Below are 23,173 nucleotides of genomic sequence, written 5' to 3' on the forward strand. Positions count from 1 at the left end.
TTTATTTTTCAAGATGGAGTTTTTTGCTCTTGGCACCCAGGCTGGAGTGGAATGATGTGATCTTGGCTCATTGCAACCTCCGCCTCCTGGGTTCAAGGGATTCTCCTGCCTCAGCCTCCCGAGTAGCTGGGATTACAGGCACCCGCCAGCATGCCCAGCTAATTTTTGTATTTTTAGAGAGACAGGGTTTTGCCATGTTGGCCAGGCTGGTCTCAAACTCCTGACCTCAGGTGATCCACCCCCCTCGGCCTCCCAAAGTGCTGGGATTACAGGCATGAGCCACCACGCCCGGCCTGACAAAGTTCTTAAGAATTTCATCCTTTACTTTTATTTCTATTTCTTTACCATTTTATGAAACTTGTGCTGTATTGACTTTACTTAATGAGTTTCACTCACACTGTCTCTAAGAAACAAGCTACTAGGGAGGCTGAGGCAGGAGAATCGCTTGAACCCAGGAGGAGGAGGTTGCAGTGAGCCGAGATCGCGCCACTGCACTCTAGCCTGGGCAACAGAGCAAAACTCTGCCTCAGAAAAAAAAAAAAGAAAAGAAAAAAAAGAAAAAAGAAACAAGCTACCGTGTGGGACAAAATATAAACCAAGAAGGATGAACATATAAATCCTCCAGTATAAGTTCAAGTACCATCTCCTCCAGGGAGTTTTCTTGATTCCTAAAAGGTAAGGGTAATCTCTTCTCTTATAGTATGTGATTTTCTTTTGACTGTTGTCTCATTCAATATTATACTATGTAAAAATCTCATCTCCTCTACTACATTAAATGTATCTAGGCCAGGGCAGTGGTTCATGCCTGCAGTCCCAGTACTTCAGGAGGCTGGGGTGGGAGGATCACTTGAGACCAGGAGTTTGAGATCAGTCTGGCCAACCAAGTGAGATCCTGTCTCTATGAAAATTTTAATAATTAGCCAGAGGTGGTGGTGTGCACCTGTAATCTCAGTTACTTGGGAGGCTGAGGTGGAGGATGGCTTGAGCCAGAAGTTAGTCTGTAGTAAGCTATGATTGTGCCACCAGCCTGGGTGACAGAGTAAGACCCTGTCTCCAAACAAACAAACAAATAAAGGTACCTAAAAACAGGAGCTATTTCTGTTATCTTTATCATCCCATACCAGGCACAAAAAATATGGATCGTAAAATGAAAGAACCAAACAGGGGAAAAACCTTAATGAAAAACCTTAATGCAAAGTTAACTAATATAGATGATGATAGTGCTATTCTCCCAAACTAACCTTATAAAGATACAATAAAAATGTATTAGGAATCTAAAGTAAAAATAAAATATAGCACCATTACATGATTATTCTGTGATTTTAGGTTTGTACAGGACTACTTTATTTTTTACACACTCAAAAGATGTAGTATGCTATGCTGCATTTAGTAAGAAGTGAAAAGTATAAATTTTTACCACATCAGACTCTGGAGAAAATTCCAAATACAAGGCCAGTTTCCAGAAGAGACCTGAATTGTCCAACATGAGTAGCTGCTCTGAGCAATTTGCCTGTAGAATGTTTGCATATCAAAGAAGCTGTTGCTAGGTGAACACATCACAGAGGTACAAAGAAAAAGGATCTTCTAAAGTGTTACAGTAAAACCTGTAGCTCTGGCTGGGCGCAGTGGCTCACGCCTGTAATCCCAGCACTTTGGGAGGCCAAGGCGGGTGGATCACAAGGTCAAGAGATTGAGACCATCCTGGCCAATATGGTGAAACCCTGTCTCTATTAAAAGTATAAAAATTAGCTGGGCGTGGTGGCAGGCGCCTGTAGTCCCAGCTACTCAGGAGGCTGAGGCAGGAGAATCGCTTGAACCCAGAGGCGGAGGTTGCAGTGAGCTGAGATCACGCCATTGCACTCCAGCCTGGGCGACAGAGCAAGACACCATCTCAAAACAACAACAACAACAACAAAAACATGTAGCTCTTTCTCCAATTAATGAAGTGAAAACACAAATGATTTTCATCAAGCATTAGTACCTTAAGTAATCTTAAGAAAGTGATCCCACCAAAAGTGAACAGTCCAGTAAACGTGAAAATCATATTTTGGGCTTTTCTTTTGTGAAATTCTTGCCTAGGTCAAATATTGTACTCCAATACATACATCTCATCAAGGTAGAAGTACTTCGAAAGAAGGGGAAATGATGTTTCCATTTACTATTCCTAAAGCATTAGATGTGTTAAAAAACTGGGATTCTGGCCAGGCGCGGTGGCTCACGCCTGTAATCCCAACACTTTGGAAGGCTGAGGCGGGCGGATCACGAAGTCAGGAGCTCGAGACTAACCTGACCAACATAGTGAAACCCTGTCTCTACTAAAAATACAAAAATTAGCCAGGCGTGGTGGTGCACGCCTGTAATCCCAGCTACTCAGGGGGCTGAGGCAGGAGAATTGCTTGAACCTGGGAGGTGGAGGTTGCAGTGAGCCGAGATCGTGCCATTGCACTCCAGCTTGGGCAACAGAGCAAGACTTCATCTCAAAAATAAATAAATAAATAAAGGCCGAGTGCAGTGGCTCATGCCTGTAATTCCAGCACTTTGGGAGAATGAGCTGAGTGGATCACCTGACGTCAGGAGTTCGAGACCAGCTTGGCCAACATGGTAAAACCCAGTCTCTACTAAAAATACAAAAATTAGCTGGGCATGGTGGCAGGTGCCTGTAATCCCAGCTATTCGGGAGGCTGAGGCAGGAGGATTGCTTGAACTCAGGAGGCAGAGGTGGCAATGAGCCGAGATCACGGCATTGCACTCCAGCCTGGGCGACAGGAGTGAAACTCTGTCCAAAAACAAACAAACAAACAAACAAACAAAACAAAAAAAACCCCTGCGATTCTAATTCTAGGAAATTCTTTTTTTTTTTTTTTTTTCTGAGACAGAGTTTTGATCTGTCACCCAGGCTGGAGTGCAGTGCTGCAATATCGGCTCACTGCAACCTCTGCCTCCCGGGTTCAAAGGATTCCCCTGCCTCAGCCTCTTGAGTAGCTGGGACTACAGGCACGTGCCACCATGCCTGGCTAATTTTTTCTATTTTTAGTAGAGACTGGGTTTCACCATGTTGGCCAGACTGGTCTTGAACTCCTGGCCTCAAGTGATCCGCCGCCTCCGTCTCCCAAAGTGCTAGGATTACAGGCGTGAGCCACCGCACCTGGCCTTAGGAAAATATTTTTACAGCAGAAAAAGTATGTCCCAAATTTGTATTCTTGATACCAGAATCACCAGGAATTTTATTCAAACATCATCTTATCTTCAAAGAATAATGAACCTTGAACCCACCCAAGTTCTGACTTAGTTGGTCAAGGGTGGAACCTAGACATAAATATATTTTTTAAAGCTATACAAGTTGGTCTAATGTGAATTTACTGCTAAATTCACTATAATTGAAGACAGTGCCCACTGTCTACAATTATGTATGATAAAAATTAAGTGGGGAGAAACAAGTTATGTTCATAGGAATGACAGTAATAGATAATAACTAAACAAAGAGAAGAAGAAATAGGCTGGGCGCAGTGGCTCACACCTGTAATCCCAGCACTTTGGGAGGCCGAGGTGGGCAGATCACAAGGTCAGGAGTTCGAGACCAGCCTGGCCAACATAGTGAAACCCCATCTGTACTAAAAATACAAAAATTAGCAGGGCATGGTGGCTCACGCCTATAGTTTCAACTACTTGGGAGGCTGAGGCAGGAGAATTGCTTGAACCCAGGAGGCTGAGGTTGCGGTGAGCCAAGATTGTGCCACTGTACTCCAGCCTGGACAATAGAGTGAGAATCCATCTAATAATAATAAAAAAAAAGAAATACTTTGTTTTTCCTCTAAAACAAGATTTTTAAAAATATGTTTCTGGCCTGGCGTGGTGGCTCACGCCTGTAATCCCAGCATTTGGGAGACTGAGGCAGGTGGATCACCTGAGGTCAGGAGTTTATAATTATAATATATAAAAAAAATATATAATGTATGTAATATATACATATAAACATATATATGTTTCCAAGCTGCAGGTATTTAAGTATAAACAGACAGGAAATCTCTTATAAAGCTTAAATTCTGGCAGGGCACGGTGACTCACGCTTGTAATCCCAGCACTTTGGGAGGCCGAGGCAGGCGGACTACCTGAGGTCAGGAGCTCGAGACCAGCCTGACCAACATGGAGAAACTCTGTCTCTACTAAAAATACAAAATTAGCCAGGCATGGTGGCACGTGCCTGTAATTCCAACTACTCTGGAGGCTGAGGAAGGAGAATTGCTTGAACCCGGGGGGCAGAGGTTGTGGTGAGCCGAGATCACGCCATTGCACTCCAGTCTGGGCAACAAGAGTGAAACTCCATCTCTCTCTATATAATTTAAAATATATCTATTATATATATTAAACATATATATATATGTTTCGAAGCTGCAGGTATATAAGTATGAACAAGACAGGAAATCTCTTATAAAGCTGAAATTCTGGCTGGGTGCTGTGGCTCACGCCTGTAATCCCAACACTTTGGGAGGCCGAGGCTGACGGATCTCCTGAGGTCAGGAGTTTGAGACCAGCCTGACCAACATGGTGAAACCCTGCTGTACTAAAAATGCAAAAATTAGCTGGGCATGGTGGCACATGCCTGTAATCCCAGCTACTTGGGAGGCTGAGGCAGGAGGATTGATTGAACCCAGGAGGCAGAGGTTGCAGTGAGCTGAGATCGCACCACTGCACTCCAGTCTGGGCAACAGAGCAAGACTCCATCTCGAAACAAACAAACAAACAAACAAACAAACAAAAAAAGCTTAAAAGTTAAATTCTGGTGTAAAAGACAGGTAGCAAACAAATATATAAAGAAATAAAGTCATTTTAGATGGTAGTAAGTGCTATGAATAAAACAGGTTAATGAGATAGTAATGGGGATGTAAATGGAGAGGGAACTTTTGATAGTGTAATCAAAGAAGGTCTTTTTTTGGATATAGCAACATAAATAATATTATACATTTTATTAACCTGTCTTTATCATTTAAAAATGTATAAAAGCTGGTCACGTGTGGTGGGTGATGCCTGTAATCCCAACACTTTTGGAGGTGGGTGGATCACCTGAGGTCAGGAGTTTGAGACAAGCCTCGCCAATATGACGAAACCCTGTCTCTACTAAACATACAAAAATTAGCTGGGCGTGGTGGCGGGCGCCTGTATTCCCAGCTTACTCAGGAGGCTGAGGCAGGAGAATCACTTGAACCTGAGAAGCGGAGCCTAGATCTCACCATTGCATTCCAGCCTGGGTGACAAGAACGGAATTCCATCTCAAAAAAAAAAGTATGAAAGCTATCTTACATGTCTATACATATGTATCTGCTGTTCCTTTAACAACTGCATCCATCCTGACAGAAATTTTGTTTTTTGCTATTGAAATCAGTGCTGTGATTAACAGTTTTACACATGGTTTTTTTGTTTTGTTTCGTTTTTGTTTTTGTTTTTTTGAGATGGAGTTTCGCTTTTGTTGCTCAGGCTGGAGTGCAATGGTGTAATCTCGGCTCACTGCAACCTTCGTCTCCCGGGTTTAAGCTATCCTCCTGCCTCAGCCTCCTGAGTAGCTGGGATTACAGGGGCTGGCCACCACGCCCAGCTAATTTTTGTATTTTTAGTAGAGATGGGGTTTCGCCATGTTAGCCAGGTTGGTCTTGAACTCCTGACCTCAGTTGATCCACCAGCCTCGGCCTTCCAAAGTGCTGGGATTACAGGCGTGAACCACTGCACCCAGCCTATACATCTTTCTTTATATGTAAATATTACTTTAAGATAAATTCCTAAACTGGGCGAGGTGGCTCACGCCTGTAATCCCAACGTTTTGGAAGGTCAAGGTGGGAGGATGGTTTGAGGCCAGGAGTTGGAGACCAGTCTGGGCAACATAGCAAGACTATCTCTATAGGAAAATTTTTTAATTAGTCAGGGGTGGTGGCATGTGCCTATAGTCCCAACTACTCAGAAGGATCACTTTAGCCCAGGAGTTCAGGGCTGCAGTGAGCTGATTGTGTTACTGCCCTCCAGCCTGGGTGACAGAGTAAAATCCTGTCCAAAAAAAAAAATCCTGGAAGTGGAATTACAATGTCAAAGAAAATACAAATTTAAAATTTTTGGGCCAGGTATGGTGGTTCACACCTGTACCAGTCCCAGCACTTTGGGAGGCCAAGGAAGGCAGATCACGAGGTCAAGATTGAGACCATCCTGGCCAACATGGTGAAACCCCATCTCTACTAAAAATACAAAAATTAGCTGGGTGTGGTGGCACCCACCTGTAGTCCCAGCTACTTGGGAGGCTGAGGCAGAAGAATTGCTTGAACCTGGGAGGCAGAGGTTTCAGTGAGCCGAGATCATGCCACTGCACTCCAGCTTGGTGACAGAGCGACTCAAAAAAAAAACACATTTTTTTTCCCGTAGATATTATCATATCAAATTACCCCTGAAAAAGGTTGTAAAAACGGGGCCTCTGCAAAAAGTAAACATTTTTTCTAGCAACTGCCTTTATAAGCATTTAAATAAAAATATTTTTTCCTTCTATTTGCTGTGAAAGGTTGATTTTCATTCTTTATTTGACCAATTTGCAACACTTGACAGAATTAATTACCTCTTTTTCCATGAAACACATTCTTCACTTGTCTTGTTTTTTTTGTTTGTTTGTTTACTTGTTTGTTTTTGAGACAGAGTCTCACTCTGTTGCTCGGGCTGGAGTGCAGTGGCACTATCTCGGCTCACTGCAAACTCTGCCCCCTGAGTTCAAGCAGTTCTCCTGCCTCAGCCTCCCTAGTAGCTGGGATTACAGGCATGCGCTACCACACCTGGCTAATTTTTGTATTTTTATAGAGACGGAGGTTTCACCATGTTTGTCAGGCTGGTCTAGAACTCCTGACCTCAAGTGATCCACCCACCTTGTCCTCCCAAAGTGCTGGGATTACAGGCGTGAGACACCATGCCAGGCCTCCTCACTTGTCTTCTAAGGTGGGATGCTCTTGGGGTTTTCCTTAGAACACACTGGACTCTCCTTTCAAGAGACAGGGTCTTGCTCTGTTGCCTAGGTTGGAGTGCAGTGTGATGATTATAGCTTACTGAAGTTTCCAACTCCTAGGCTCACAGGATCCTCCCACCTCAGCCTTCTGAGTAACTGGGACTACAGGTACATGCCACCACGCCCAGCTAACTTTTTAAATTTTTATTTATTTATTTATTTTGAGATGGAGTCTCGCTCTGTCTCCCAGGCTGGAGTGCAGTGGCGTGATCTCGGCTCACTGCAACCTCTGCCTCCTAGGTTCAAGGGATTCTCCTGCCTCGGCCTCCCCAGTAGCTGGGATTACAGGTGCCAGCCATCACGCCCAGCTAATTTTTGTATTTTTAGTAGAGACGGGGTTTCACTGTGTTGGCCAAGTTGGTCTCAAACTCCTGACCTCAGCTGATCCACCCACCTCGGCCTCCAAAGTGCTCGGATTACAGGCAAATTTTTTAATTTTAATTTTTGTAGAGACAGGGTCTTGCTATGTTGCTAAGGCTGTTCTACAAACTCCTGGATTCAAGTGATCTTCCTGTATTTGGTCTCCCAAAGTGCTGGGATTAGTAAAGGTGTAGCCACAGCTCCCAGCCGGACTCTCCTTTTCAATCTTCCCTCTTGGTTCCTCCTGTCTCCTTGCATTCTGAACACTGAAAGGTTCTAGGTGTCAGTCTTTGGTCCTCTCTCTACCTACAATAGCCTTGGTTGGATCTCATTCAATCCCATGGATTTAAATATCTTCTCTCCATTTGGATGTCTAAGAGAAATCTAAAAATGTCTAAAGCCGAATTCATAATCTTAACCCCAAAACCTAGTCCTTCTACATTTTACTTTATTTCAACTCAGTGAATGGCAATTCCATCTTTCCAGTTGCACAAAGCAAATCCCTGCTTTCTTTCTTTTACATTCCAAGTTCCTCTCTTCATTAAGGTGTCTGCTCAAGTCAGATGCCCAAAGAAATCTCTCTTACCACATTTCTGAGACAAAACTTTCCCACCTCCCAGCAACACTGCCTATCCTCTTAGCTTGCCTATTTTTAAAATATAGCATGTCATAATCTCTAAAATTAGCCTATGTATTTCTTTAACTTGATCGTTGTCTCCTCCACCAGAATATGAGCTGAGAGCAGAAACTTTGCTGGTTCACTAGGGTATCTCTAGCATCTATAGCAGTGCTGTTGGCATAGTGGCCACTCAATAATTATTTGCTCCATGAATTAACGATTTATGCAACTCATACATAGATACTGTCAAAAACCAGGCTGTTGAGATGGCAAAGGCAGTAGATTTAGAGAAGAAACATCAGGTTTAGGGCCTATACCAGCCACAGCTATGCAGCTTTGGGTATTATCCTTCAAAGTCTATCCCTCTGTAAAATGGGGTTTCTGCCATCTTCCTCAACAAATAAGAAAGCTGGAATAGTCAATACTTATTTGATAGTATAAGACAAAAGATTCACTATCTGCAATTTACCAGAAACATTTCCTTCAATTTTCTTAATTTCACTTGTTTAGGTACAACACAATATGAGACAATGTGTTTTAGGGTTATTATTATAATGTCATTATATTACTAAGTCTGTACCTTTAACATATCACTTGTGCAAACTTTAAGAACAGTAACTTTAAGGCCACGCACGGTGGCTCATGCCCATTATCCCAGCATTTTGGGAGGCCAAGGGAGACTAATCCCTTGAGATCTAGACCAGTCTGGTTAACATAGTGAAACCCCAACTCTACCAAAAATAGAAAAATTAGCAGGCGTGGTGGCATGCACCTGTGGTCCAAGCTACTCGGGGGGCTGAGGTGGGAGGACCATTTGAACCCGGGAGGCAGAGGCTACAAAGAGCGGAGATCATGCCACTGCACTCCAGCCTGAGCGACATAGCGAGACTCCGTCTCAAAAACAAAAAAACATATATTAGAAATAATTACCAGAAATAGAAAATCACAAGAGATTATCTAATCCCGTATATGGGGCTACTATACATAACCTCAGAATTTAGAAATAAGAAAAAAATATTAAAAGCCCCAAAATTAATAAAAAATCGGTTTTAGGCCAGGTGCGGTGGCTCACGCCTGTAATCCCAGCACTCTGGGAGGCTGAGGCGGGTGGATCACGAGGTCAGGAGTTCAAGACCAGCCTGGCCAAGATAGTGAAACCCCGTCTCTACTAAAAATACAAAAATTAGCCGGGCGTGGTGGCGGGTTAATTAGGTGGCGCCTGTAATCCCAGCTACTCGGGAGGCTGAGGCAGAGAACTACTTGAACCCGGGAAGCGGAGGTTGCAGTGAGCCAAAATCGTGCCACTGCACTCTAGCCTGGGCGACAGAATGAGACTCCGTCTCAAAAAAAAAAAAAAAAAAAAAAAAGTTTTAGATGAGCTCTGCCAGTAGTTGAAACAGGCCACCGTCAGAAACGGCTTGTAAAAGAAACCTGGTATCTGGTCAAATCCTAAGTGACCTGAACCACGCATCTTCAGGACTTTACTGGGATGACTGTAACCTGAACGCGGTTCCTAGAGCAGAGCAAGCATATTCCTTGGACTCAGTAACACAAGGGGCCAGTCCTCTCCAGCATCCCAGCTGCCACCGCCCTGTCAGGCTCCCCAGGCAATTGTCCATCTTACTCTTTCTCCAGCGTGGACGCTTAAGGGGAGGGAGCATCCCTCCTCGAGGGTCAACTGGCATCTAGCTTACGAAGACCGCGTGAGTTCTCCAACCCCAGACTTGCTGCGGGGCGGGGACGTGGGGGTGACAAAATCCAGACTACGACCCTCCCTGAGCCCTGGCAACCCCGGGGTGACCCCAACACCGATGAGGCCACGCGCGCTCCAGCTCTGACACTCCTTCCAGGTCGGTGGGGCCTGAAACAGCGGGCTAAGCTTCACCTACGGCTGAGCGTCAGATTCAGCTGAGGAGATTCTAAAAGCGCGATGCTGGGCCCAGACCCAGGCCCTCCAGAGCAGAACGCGGAGGGGCCCGACCCCAGTCTGGTGGCGTAGGTGTGTGATAAAGTATGAGGGCGCGCCAAGCTCTCCAGTTCCACATCTGCTGTCGAGTCCAGCGCCTGCCACGCTCCCGTGCGGGGACCCGCCCAAAACTCCCTGGAAGCCAGGCGATTCAGACCCCGCCACCGCGTCCCCAGAGACTGGGCGGAAACCGGAGACTCGCCTCCCGAACCCGCGAAACTGTCTCCCGCGAGACTGCCCCGCCCCAACCCCGCCCCGCAACTCTACTCCCTGATTGGCTGGAATTAGGGCCGGGTTCCGGAGTCCTTTCCAGCTCCCTCTTCGGCCGGGTTTCCCGCCGAATACAAAGGCGCACTGTGAACTGGCTCTTTCTTTCCGCCAATCATTTCCGCCAGCCATTCATCACCGATTTTCTTCATCTTCCCCTCCCTCTTCCGTCCCGCAGTCCCCGACCTGTTAGCTCTCGGTTAGTTAAGGGACTCGGGTCCTTCCGAACTGCGCATGCGCCACCGCGTCTGCAGGGGGCGAAGCGGGCAGGGGCGCAGGCGCAGTAGTGTGATCCCCTGACCAGTCCCTAAGCACGTGGGTTGGGTTGTCCTGCTTGGCTGCGGAGGGAGTGGAACCTCGATATTGGTGGTGTCCATCGTGGGCAGCGGACTAATAAAGGCCATGGCGCCAGCAGAAATCCTGAACGGGAAGGAGATCTCCGCGTAAGCACCTGACATTGTTGTTGAGTGTGGGGCTGTGGACGAGGGCTCTGAGGATGTGCAGGTCCCCCGGACCCATTTTTTGCGGGAGGGACACTTGTAGCGGAAGAGTTAGGCCCATAACACCTGAAGACCTGTAGCCAAAGAAAGAGAACCCGGGCACAACCTGCGTTTGCAAGTGGACTGCCTAGTGGCTGTAGCCGCTGGCTCCTGTGCTTCGGGGAAAAGTCCTGTGCCGACTATGCTCCCAAACGCGCAGCTGCTGGTGACTTTCTGCCGGGAGAGTGGGTGGTTGCGGCTTCCTGGAGCCCCCCTAGTCAGAACTCAGAAATCCAATCTACTTAATTCCCGTTAATTTGGAGGTGAGTAGATGGAGACTAGTGAGGTGACAAGGTTTGACAAGACTACAAGGCTGATAATGACAGAGGGTCCTTCCAGCTCATAGCTTTTCCCACTATACCATAGTCTTATCATACGCTAAGTGAAATCTAATACATTTTTCCTTTCTCTTCAATCTCGTGCTTCTCTCTAACAGCCATCTCTCTGCCCTGGTCCTAGAGTTACTTGAAACTTAATTTGGCTCCAGAGTCCTGAGAATATTCTGCATTCCACTTGACCTCTGCCTGTTCTACCCTTGCGGGACATCTGAATGCTTAATTAGTGGGTATCGTTGCCAGCTTTACTCCCAGGAAGTAACACTGGCTGCTTTTTTTCTGGGAGGTGACTGGTGAGGAAAAATGAGAGTAGAAGGAAGAGGGAAAGATATATTCCCTCTAGTAGATGAAGGAGGGAAAGATATATTCTGTGTGACCTTACTGAGTTTGCTCTTGGGACCTTTCACATCACCAGTTATGTAAGTAACTGTTGCCAGCCACAGCAGTTACTAAATTGTAATTGTCCTGTAACTCCTAACTTTGTAATCGGTTTTTGAGTGAATTACAAAGTCATCGGTGGTGAAAAGTCTGGGCCCAGTGGCTCATGCCTGTAATCCCAGCACTTTGGGAGGCCGAGGTGGGTGGATCACCTGAGGTCTGGAGTTCAAGACCAGCCTATCCAAAATGGTGAAACCCCATCTCTACTAAAAATACAAAAAATTAGCCGAGTATGGTGGCAGGCATCTGTAATCCCAGCTACTTGGGAGGCTGAGGCAGGAGAATCACTTGAACCTGGGGGGCAGAGGTTGCAGTGAGCTGAGATGCGCCACTGCACTCCAGCCTGGGCAACAAGAGCGAAACTCGGTCTAAGAAAAAAAAAAAAAGAAATCACAATACTTACTGCTTAGTGCTTTTCAACATGTGGCTTGCTAAACTGTATTTCTGCTTTACTTTCCTTTTTTGTTTGCTTGTATTCAAACTTAACTTCCTTTTCCAGTGGCTTTTTGTTTTAATATAAAAACTTTCCTTTTAGAAAGACTGATTGTGAAGAGATAATTTAGTGCATAATAATAGTGCAGATAATTTAGTACAATAATAATGCATCTGGGCCAGTACTGAGAATAGGTGCTCACTGAATATACTTTCGTTAATTGGAGAGCAAATTAAATATGTTTATCAACTCCATAAGGGCAAATACATGTATTGTCTTATTTTTGTCTATATCCTAAACACCTGGAAACCCTGTTTCGTGCCTTACTACTTGTGTGGTTTTAAGCAAATTAATTAACCTCTCTGTGCCAAGGTTTCCTCAAATGTTAAGTAAAAGTAATGTCTAGGTCATTGGGATATTAGTAGAATTAAATGGGTTCCTAACAGATGATCATTTAGAATTCTTCCTGGCACATAATAAGTATTCCATATATGTTGTATTAATAATCAGTAATTAGTTAATGTATATATGAATGATTCATTATCTTTTTTTTTTTTTTTTTTGCATGGTAGCTGCTGCCTTGAGATCTATTTTTTTTTTGAGATGAAGTCTTGCTGTGTCCAGTCTTGGCTCACTGCAACCTCTGCCTCCTGCATTCAAGCAGTTCTCTCATATCAGCCTCCTGAGTACCTGGGATTACAGGTGCCCGCCATCACGCCTAGCTAATTTTTTTTTTTGAGATGGAGTTTCACTCGTCGCCCAGACTGGAGTACAATGGCGTGATCTCGGCTCACTGCAACCTCTGTCTCCTGGGTTCAAGCAATTCTCCTGCCTCAGCCTCCCAAGTAGCTGGGATTACAGGCGTCCGCCACCATGTCCAGCTAGTTTGTTTGTTTGTTTGAGACAGAGTTTCACTCTTGTTGCCCAGGCTGGAGTGCAATGGCACGATCTTGGCTCACTGCAACCTCCACCTCCCAGGTTCAAGCGATTCTCCTGCCTCAGCCTCCCGAGTAGCTGAGACTACAGGTGTGTGCCACCCCGCCTGGCTAATTTTTGTATTTTTAGTAGAGACGGGCTTTCACCATGTTGGTCAGGCTGGTCTGTAACTCCTGACCCCATGTGATCCACCCACCTCGGCCTCCCAAAGTGCTGGGATTACAGGCATGAGCCACTGCACCGGTCCTAGAATTTCTTAAAAATCCAGCCCACTTCCCACATTCCATCCTGCGGATTAGGAAATCATTTGAGGCCAGAAAAGTGGTGTGATTTGTCCAAGGGTGAATGGCAATGGCTCAACTAAAACTAAGGTCTTCACCCAGTATATGATGTTTTTCATTCTAACCAGCACTTACTACTTGCTAAAAGGAATTTCATAAGCTTTTCTTTTTCTTTCTTTCTTTTTTTTTTTTTCCAGACAGAGTCTCGCTCTGTTGTTCAGGCTGGAGTGCAATGGCATGATGTTGTCTCACTGTAACCTCCGCCTCCTGGGTTCAAACGATTCTCCTGCCCGCCTCCCAGGTAGCTGGGACTACGTGCATGCACTACCATGCCCGGCTAATTTTTGAATTTTTAGTAGAGATGGGGTTTCGCCATGTTGGTCAGGCTGGTCTTCAACTCCTGACCTCAAGTGATCTGTCTGCCTCCACCTCCTAAAGTGCTAGGATTACAGGTGTGAGCCACTGCGCCCCCACCGGCGCTTTGCTTTTTCTTTACAGTCTTCCTCTCATTACCATGTTTCCCACCCTGCTGAGAATGCTATCCCTGACTCGTCCTCTTCTATTATTATTCTCCTTTTATGCCTTCCTGGGAGCCCGGACATTGACAAAGTTCAGCATTCCAGATTCCTTCTCTACCTGCTCTACTCTGTGGGAAACTGGGTACTCACATGAGGGATTTAGTTGCCAAATTATCTTTCTTTGGAAGTAACAGCCCCATTTCTTCCTCACGGGGAATTCTAAGGTTGCAGCCTGAATTTGACAACTGGGGGAAGGTCTGAGAGTTAGAGACAAGTATCTGTTCTTTGTGGGTATTTATTCACTTACTCAACAAGTAGCTGTATGTGTCCCCTAAGCCAGGCAATCTTCAAAGCTCTGAGAGTCTAACAGTGAACAAAACAGCCCAAATCCCTACCCTCATGAAACTTGCATACTGATGGGTAGACAGACATTTAAATAGGTGAAACACATTGTGAGCTGGTGGGAAGCACAAAGAGAACACCAGAGCAGAAAAGAGGGACAGGAGTTTCTGTGGCATGGTGGCTGCAATTTTAAATATGGGAGTCATAGTCTTTGTAAAAGTGACTTACGGGCAAAGACTTGAAGGAGGTGGAGCCTTAAGCCTGCCAATGTTGTGAGGGAAATAGCTCCTGACCAAAAACACAGCCTGTGCCATAGACCTTTGTCCTCACCAGTTACTAAATTACTGCTTTGGGGGTCAATGGCAATGGCCCTGTGAGAAGCTGACCGAGTGGAGGCTCCTGAGTAGAGGAACCTGACCCTGCCCTGGGCAGAAGGGTGGTGTCTTTTAAAAGATTATGCAAAGTGGGAGAAGGATGTGCATTAGTGTTGGAAGGCCCACCTTGCTTTGTAGGCAAGAAAGCATAGTTGTTCTATAAGTGGGACTTTCAAAGGGGGGCTTACTACATTTATATGATTTGTTTGGTTTTTCCTTCCCTTAGTTTGCTATAATTAAGCCTGCTCTCTCCATTGGTGGCATTTTTCTTGATTAAGTCTCCTTTCTAAAGAGACTGGTTGTGAAGAGGCAGATGGTTTGAGTAGGTGCTGCGAGTGTTTGCTGGCCAAGTGCAGGGCAAGTTGGGTATGTTTGTAAGCTCGCTGTGGATGGTAGCTCCAGAGCCTAAGCACGGTGCTGCCTCCTCTGTGCATCACTGGGTCATGCAGTTTACCTCTGTGCCTTAGCTTCTGTATATTGGGGTAGTAATGTCACCTAACTCATAAGCTTGTTAGAATTAAATGAGTTTAATACCTATAAAGCATTTAGAGAAGTCGTTGGTACATGGTAAGTTTTAATAAATAGGTACTTAGAAAGTACTCATTGAATAAAAAAGTGATGTTTGTGTTTATCCAGGCTGTACCTTTGGGAGCTGGCTTATAATCTTGAGACTTAAAATTAGAATTTATCCTAGTGATCAAAGATAAAAGTTTGGAACCTTGGCTGTACATTTAGCTACAGGGCTAGAAGAACTGTTTTTGTGAAAATAATTTGCTTACCATAGTGAAGGGCAGGTCTTCTTGGTTACTAAGTTAACATGGATAAGACTTTTACTTTGTCCTGTAGATTAAATACATGTAGGCCCTTTTGTGCTTAAAAAGATTTGTCTGGGCAGGGCGTGGTGGCTCATGCCTGTAATCCTAGGACTTTGGGAGGCCAAGGCAGGAGGATCACCTGAGATCAGGAGTTGGAGACCAGCCTGACTAACATGGTGAAACCCCATCTCTACTAAAAATACAAAATTAGCTGGGCGTGGTGGCCCATGCCTGTAATCCCAGCTACTCCAGAGGCTGAGACAGGAGAATGGCTTGAACCTGGGAGGAGGAGGTTGCAGTGAGCCAGTGAGCCAAGATGGCGCCATTGCACTCCAGCCTGGGCAACAAGAGCAAAACTTCATCTCAGAAAGAAAAAAAAAAAAAAAAAATTTGCCTGTAATGAACTCCAAAGTGCAGGTTGCTCAAAAGTTACATGGAAACTTGACTGTCATAGCTGGATTGATTCTGGAAGCCTGTGCAGGAGAGGTCGGAGTTCCAGAGAGGCTGGGACCTTCAGCTAGGACCCCAGCCAGGCTGTTGGGCAGGTTGCAGCGACAGTGCAGCAGAGCCCAGAGCTGGCAGCCAACTACTATGGTCATGGCACCTGATTGGGGATGTGGTTTGCAAATAAGTGTCTGTCCTTGTCCGTCAGGGGAGTTGGGATCAGGCAGTTTGGGATTTGGGTAGTGGGGTTTTGAGCAGAGGTCTATGGTTCCCTGTTACATCCCCTATTTGCATTAAGAATCTTCTAGAAGGAAAGCTGGCCTAGTACAGAGGAGGGTCCTTGGAGTGGAGGCAAATGGCTCCCTTCTCCTCTAATTGACTCAGTAGAGGTTGGTAGAATAGAGGTTAAGGGGCAGGGATGCTTGTGTGGCCTTGGAAAAGTTAGCTTCACTTTCCTTTCTGTGCAGTAGGGATGATGAGAACTGTCTACTTCCTGACGTTGCCCCAAGGATTAAAAGAATGTAAGACTCTCAAAACAAGCTTCTTTGACATCCCATCCACAGTGCAGAAGGCCCCCATTACCCCTGCACTGTGCGGTTGGCTCTCCTTTGCACCCCTTAATTGACCAAAAAGCAGCTTCTGTCACCCTGTAAATCCTTGACCTTGAAGAAGTGGGTGGCTAAAGGTGCCACAGTCAAGATTCCTCAGCCACTCGGCTACTACCCTTCCCCTCAATTTTGCAGTTTATGACACTTTAGCCAGAAGCTAAGTGACTTGCCCAGGTGTTCCAAGGTAGGTGGCAGAGGCTCGATGGTGCATTTCTTTCCCTACCATGGGCTTGTCATTGGCTTGCTAGAAGGAATTGCAAACTTCTACCCTCCAGCAGGAGACACCCTGGGTTTGGTTCTCCCTGAGGCCTTTCCATTGTGAGGAAATCATTCCACCCATCAGTCTGGTTGGGAAGCACCCAAACAGATTCTCTTCAAAAAGTCATTTTTGAGGTTATAGTCCAATTTTGACTGGTTAGAGACAGGTCAGACCTACTTACTTTGCTGGCTAAGCTTTTTTTTTTCTTTGCCCCTCACCACAAGCCTGGACGGGAGACGTACTGCTTGGTATCTGGTTCTTGAGAGGTCCCAGGAGATAAGGGAGCATTTCTGTGAAAGGTTTTGCCAGAGCCTGTCAAGGAACTTAATCTTGACTGCAATGAATGACTTAACATTATAAGTGATCTTTGGGTTTAGGTGCCCAAATACCAGTCCCTCCTTAGTAAGCAGCCTTTTAGACCTAACCTTTTCTACCTAAGGTTTTGTTCAGTCTTTTTGAAAAGCAGGAAGGCCAGGTCCTTGTGAGGCTTTTCTCATTACAAGCTCTTGGCAGGTTCTTCCCTCCAAGTGGAGAACCCTTACCTTCCCCATTCTTTCTACCTTCCCCTCTGATGATCCAGAGGGCTGCAAGGGACCTAGAGCTGTTCATTGGAGCCCTAGTCAGCTTTAGCGGCCAGATCTATGGTTAGGTAATCCTCCAATAGTGAGACTAATTCTCAGTGTTAGAATTAGGGGTCTGCCTGTTCTCACCAGCAGACCCACTGGCATCAACTCTCCTTTGTTGACATATAGTTAAGCACCGCTTCTTACAGATCCTCATACTCAGAGCCAACCTTGTCTTGTCTCATAACTCTTGCTACTGGCAGAAGGTGATAAAATCGTGGCCTAGAGGCCAAATGTTTTTTGTTTGGCTTACAGAATTAGATTACTTCTCAACACATTTATTACTTTACAACATTAGATTACTTCTTAACACACTTATGCCTGTAGTTACACATAAAAATCTGGATGCTTGACTTTTTGAAAGGTGTGAACAGTTTAGCAATACTGTACTGTCTATCTTCATGCCATCAATTTGTTGGATCTGAGTAGATGCTGCCTACCCCCTCATCCTTGAGTGGGTGGGGGTGGGGGAGGTGGGACCTCATTGTTCAGGAATCCTACCACACTTGGTTGCCTGTACCAGGACTCCGAAGTTTCTTTTCTCTTTGAGATCTTTTTCTGAATGAACTTATGGTCCACTTTTAAAATCCTAAATTTTATAAAGCCTTAACCAGTCCAACCTAGTCCGTTTATTGCATTAGATCAGAGGTTGTCAAATGGGGCAGTTTTTTCCTCCCTCTACCTCAGGGCATTGGGCATGCCTGGAGTCTTTTGGGTTGTCATATGGGGAAGGGGTGTGCTATTGGCATCTAGCAGTAGAGGCCAGGACTGGTGCCGAGCATCCTGCAGTGCACAGGATAGTCCCTATAACAAAGGATGATCTGGTCCAAATGTCAGTGGTGCTGAGATTGAAAAACCCTGATCCAGAAGCTTAATGTGAGTTATTGTGTCATTGTGTGTGTGGATTAATGATGGACTTTACCCTCACTAAGAATTATAGGATTAATTAAAATTTTACACTATTCTGACTTATTTTCATGTCATAAATATCAAGCAGTTTACCTTTGCTTTCTTAGGGCTTTGAGTTAGAGAGAATTGGATGGAAGAACTTTACATTATAAACTTTCAATGAAGCATAAAATAGCTTCCTCACATTAAGCTTTCAAATATGTATTTGAGGTAACTGTCAAATTTGGTAAATGTCTGGGTTAAATTATAATAATTTTTTTAGTAAATATTCTTATGTAATAATAGTACTATTGTCAGTTGACTGTCTTGTATACTGATATAGCTTTTGCTATATTAGTGATAGGTGAAAATCAGTTTTCTTTCAACAAGAAGGTAATTTAGTGTTTTAATTTGACTTAAATGACTAGCAATTTGAAATATATGTATTTCTTGGAACACTAGGTGGCCTTACAATCACAATTATTTTTACAAGGAACTACATATTAAGTTTTTAAAAATTTTTTGAAGTTTTTTTTTTTTTTTTTTTTGAGATGGAGTTTCACTCTTGTTGCCTAGGCTGGAGTGCAATGGCGCGATCTCGGCTCACCGCAACCTCTGCCTCCCGGGTTCAAGCGATTCCCGTGCCTCAGCCTCCCAAGTAGCTGGGATTACAGGCATGCGCCACCGCTCCCAGTTAATTTTTTTTTTTTTTGTATTTTTAGTAGAGACGGGGTTTCACCGCTCAGGCTGTGTCAAACCCCCCAGCTCAGGTGATCCACCCACCTCAGCCTCCCAAAGTGCTGGGATTATAGGCGTGAGCCACCGTGCCCAGCCGAAGTATTTTTTAGTAGTATAAAAATTGTTAATGAACAAATGAAATAAATCAACAAATGAACAAAATGGGAATAAAACATATTAAATAAAACATTTGTGTTCTGCATTTTAAAAATCTTATAATAGCTGGGCGCCGTGGCTCACTCCTGTAATCCCAGCACTTTGGGAGGCCGAGGAGGGCAGATCATGAGGTCAGGAGATCGAGACCATCTTGGCTAACATGGTGAAACCCCGTCTCTACTAAAAAATACAAAAAATTAGCCGGGCGTGGTGGCGGGCGCCTGTAGTCCCAGCTACTCGGGAGGCTGAGGCAGGAGAATGGCTTGAACCCGGGAGGCGGAGCTTGCAGTGAGCCGAGATCGCGCCACTGCTCTCCAGCCTGGGAGACGGAGGGAGACTGCGTCTCAAAAAAAAAAAAGAAAAGAAAAAAAAAAAAAATATATATATATATATATATATATAACAGTAATCTATTGGGGCAGGGGGATAAATTGTGTCCTTGTTTAGAAGAAGACTATTTTTTTTAGAAGAAGCCCTGTTGTTTTTGTTGTTGTTGTTTATTTGTTTGTTTGTTTTGAGACGGAGTCTCAGTGGGTCGCCCAGGCTGGAGTGCAGTGGCGCGATCTCTGCTCACCGCAACCTCCGCCTCCCGGGTTCAAGCGATTCTCCTGCCTCAGCCTCCTGAGTAGCTGAGACTACAGGCGCGTGCCACCACGCCTGGCTGATTTTTCGTATTTTTTAGTGGAGACGGGGTTTCACCATATTGGCCAGGCTGGTCTCGAACTCCTGATCTCGTGATCTGCCTGCCTTGGCCTCCCAAAGTGCTGGGATTGCAAGCGTGAGCCATCATGCCCGGCCCGAAGCCCTGTATTTTGAAGGTGAATGTTTTTGCTTCTTCTCTGATCAGTTACTAAAAGTGTTTTCCCTGTGCCATTTGAGAATTATTTGAGAACTACTCTAAGCTTATGGCACATTTCAGCATTTTTGTTGTCTAAAGGCAGCTTTATTTTAATCATGTAAATTTCATGCTGCCTCCTTTGCCTACCATATAGCTTCTGTTGAAATGTCCATGTTATATTTTATTTTTATTTACTCATTTTTCTATATCCATAATAAGAGTTAAAGGTTATATTTTAGCAATGTGTTTTTTTCTCTGTCATAACATGTTAAATATTTTAAATTCAGCCATGATGTTAAACAGAGTGAATTGGAATTTCTAATGGATTTCGGCAAGAATGATTATATAAGACTTAGGGCCAAAGAGAGCCTGGGTGACTGTATAGGGGTATTAGGCTATGCCCAGCACCACATCTGGTTGTCATTCAGGGGAGCAGCTAGGGCTGGAACTGCTGGGGAGTGCAAACTGCAGTATTCCCTGTTCCCTTGTCTCAGAGCAGAACTGTGGCCTCTATCCAGGTCCAATCCCAGTTAAAAAAAAAAATTCCAATGGTCTATTCTTCTTTTGAGCTATATTATTGTAGAGAATACTGACTTGAAAAAACAAAGTCACTAACTAGAAATAAAATTTGAGCTGGGTGCAGTGGCTTATAACTGTAATCCCAGCACTTTTGGGAGGCCAAGGTGGGAGGATCACTTGAGCTCAGGAGTTCAAGATCAGCCTGGGCAACATGGCAAAATCCCATCTCTACAAAAAATACAAAAATTAGCTGAAGTGTGGTGGTGTGCACCTGTAGTTCCAGCTACTTGGGAGGCTGAAGTGGGAGGATGGCTTGAGCCCAGGAGGTGGAGGTTGCAGTGAGCTGTGATTGCATCACTGCACTCCAGCCTGGGTGATAGAGCCAGACCCTGTCTCAAAAAATAAAATAAATAAATAAAAATCAAAATAAATAAAATTTGAAAATCTTGGGTATGACTTCTTTCTTGTACCATTCAACATTCTTGATGTTTACTAGGCCAGTCCAAATAATCTATTTCTTGTGTGCCTGTTTATGTCAGTTTTTTGTGACGTGTGGAGAAGTGGAACTGGGAGTAACCAAATCAGAATGAAGGAAGAGCTGTTTGTGAATGTCCATATGACAAATGACAAAACTGGTTTTCCAAGAGGGACAGAGCATGTTCAAGTTGAACATTGTATCATATATCATAACTGGGCAAGGTTGAGCTATTCAGATATGTATTTATGGATGTAATTTCATTTACTTGACTTCCTAGTGTATTGTTGAGAAGTTGTATGTTGGTAAATTGATCATCTTAGTTTTGCAAGAGGTTATACTTTCTTTCACTCTAATAAGGAGACTGCAGGAGGTTATACTTTTAGCCTTGTGTTAAATTCTTTGTAAAGAAAATTCTTTTGTGAATTAGAACATAATTTGTAAGTTTATACTGAATTTGGAGTGGGATTCATTGATTTATCATTCAACCTTATGTGGATACGCTGTGGTCATCTTACTAGTGCAGGTTGAGCAAAAGGTGTGTGCTTGAGTTTGTTCCTGTAAAATTTTTCATGACAGCACCTGGAGAGTGGAAATGTGAAAAAAGATGAGCATCAGCACTTTCTAGAAGTGTTGGTCTAAGTTTTCATTTATTTACTATATGATTTTGAATGCCATCAACTAATACATTTTCAATTATCCCTGAACCCTGTGGCTCAGTTAGTGTCAGTGGGAGTAAGAAAAGATCCACGTGTCCGGGAACAGTGGCTCACGCCTGTAATCCCAGCACTTTGGGAGGTTGAGATGGGTGGATCACGAAGTCAGGAGTTCGAGACCAGCCTGACCAACATGGTGAAACCCCATCTCTACTAAAAATACAAAAATTAGCCGGGCGTGGTGGCATGTGCCTGTAATCTCAGCTACTCAGGAGACTGAGGCAGCAGAATCGCTTGAACCCAGGAGGTGGAGGTTGCAGTGAGCAGATATCGCACCATTGCACTCCAGCCTGGGCAAAAGCGAGTCCCCATCTCAAAAAAAAAAAAAAAAAAAAGAAAAAAGAAAAAGATTCACATCTACTTGAGGCCTGGAAAATTGTTGGGAAGTTCCTGTACATATTAAACCAGATAATGTCCATTCAGTGGTGTTTTTATTTTATTTTATTTTTTTTTGGAGACAGTCTTGCTCTATCGTCCAGGCTGGAGTGCAATGGCACCATCATAGCTCACTGCAGCCTCAACCTCCTGGGCTCCAGCCATCCTCCTGCCGCAGCCTCCTAAGTAGCTGGGACTACAGGGGCCTGCCACCACTCCCAACTAATTTTTTATTCTTTGTAGAGATGGGGTCTCACTATGTTGCCCAGGATAGTCTTAAACTCCTGTTCTAAAGCAATCCTCTTGCCTTAGGTTCCCAAAGTACTGAGATTACAGGCATGAACCATTGCCTGCTCCTGGCCAGTGTTTTTGATTTAAAAGAGAAATACAGGCCGGGTGCAGTGGCTCACGCCTGTAATCCCAGCACTTTGAGAAGCTGAGGTGGGGGGATCACCTGAGGTCGGGAGTTCGAGACCAGCCTGACCAACATAGAGAATCTCCACGTTTACTAGAAATACAAAATTAGCCAGGCTTGGTGGCGCATGCCTGTAATCCTAGCTACTCGGGAGGCTGAGGCAGGAGAATCGATTGAACCTGGGAGGTGGAGGTTGTGGTAAGCTGAGATCGCACCATTGCACTCCAGCCTGGGCAATGAGAGCAAAACTTGGTCTCAAAAAAAAAAAGAGAAATACAGGCCGGGTGCAGTGGCTCACGCCTGTAATCCCAGCACTTTGGGAGGCCGAGGTCCTAGATCGCTTGAGCCCAGGAATTCAAGACCAGCTTGGGCAATGGTGAAACCCATCTCTACCAAAAGTACAAAAATTAGCCAGGTGTGGTGGCACAGACCTGTAAAGTCCCAGCTACTCAGGAGGCTGGGGCGAAAGGATCGCTTGAGCCCAGGAGGTCGAGGCTGCAGTGAGCTTTGATTGTGCCACTGTACTCCCAGCCTGGGTGACAGAGCGAGACCCTGTGTTAATAAACAAACAAACAAATAAAAGAGAAATACATCTAATAATCTGCATCACTTATTTGTGCTTGAAACATTCAGTGTTAACCCCACCCTTTCCTTTTTCTCTAGGCAAATAAGGGCGAGACTGAAAAATCAAGTCACTCAGTTGAAGGAGCAAGTACCTGGTTTCACACCACGCCTGGCAATATTACAGGTATTATGATAGTGTATTTCCATTAATGTTGTCTTTGCTTGATTTCTCAGTATCATTTCAGACCTCTCCCTCTACTTTCCTCCTTTTTTTTGGCTGTTGTGTAATCTCATGCCTTTTCAGT

At 44.7% G+C, this 23,173-nt stretch overlaps 1 protein-coding gene and 1 long non-coding RNA gene across 5 annotated transcripts in view; one reads left to right on the forward strand and one right to left on the reverse strand.

Annotated features, from left to right (window-relative positions):
- LOC100978361 (uncharacterized) overlaps window positions 1-10,104 on the reverse strand; it is a 40,043-nt gene extending 29,939 nt beyond the window's left edge. Inside the window, exon 1 of the long non-coding RNA XR_008620900.2 lies at window positions 1,418-10,104. This is a non-coding gene — a long non-coding RNA (uncharacterized LOC100978361). The remainder of the gene's footprint in view (window positions 1-1,417) is intronic.
- A 138-nt stretch (window positions 10,105-10,242) lies between these two features.
- MTHFD1 (methylenetetrahydrofolate dehydrogenase, cyclohydrolase and formyltetrahydrofolate synthetase 1) overlaps window positions 10,243-23,173 on the forward strand; it is a 71,980-nt gene continuing 59,049 nt past the window's right edge. Inside the window, exons 1-3 of one of the 4 annotated variants that reach the window (XM_034937685.3) lie at window positions 10,544-10,682; window positions 11,215-11,339; window positions 22,968-23,052. Coding sequence is in view for 3 of the 4 variants with exons in the window: in XM_003831610.5 (XP_003831658.1) it covers window positions 10,642-10,682; window positions 22,968-23,052 (126 nt within the window). In the remaining variant the exon portion in view is untranslated. Of the gene's footprint in view, window positions 10,683-11,214; window positions 11,340-22,967; window positions 23,053-23,173 lie in introns of all 4 variants that reach the window. The other 3 variants (XM_003831610.5, XM_034937686.3, XM_057299725.2) reach the window with 3 other exon arrangements.

This window comes from Pan paniscus, chromosome 15, assembly GCF_029289425.2.
Source record: "Pan paniscus chromosome 15, NHGRI_mPanPan1-v2.0_pri, whole genome shotgun sequence".
NCBI lineage: Eukaryota > Metazoa > Chordata > Mammalia > Primates > Hominidae > Pan > Pan paniscus.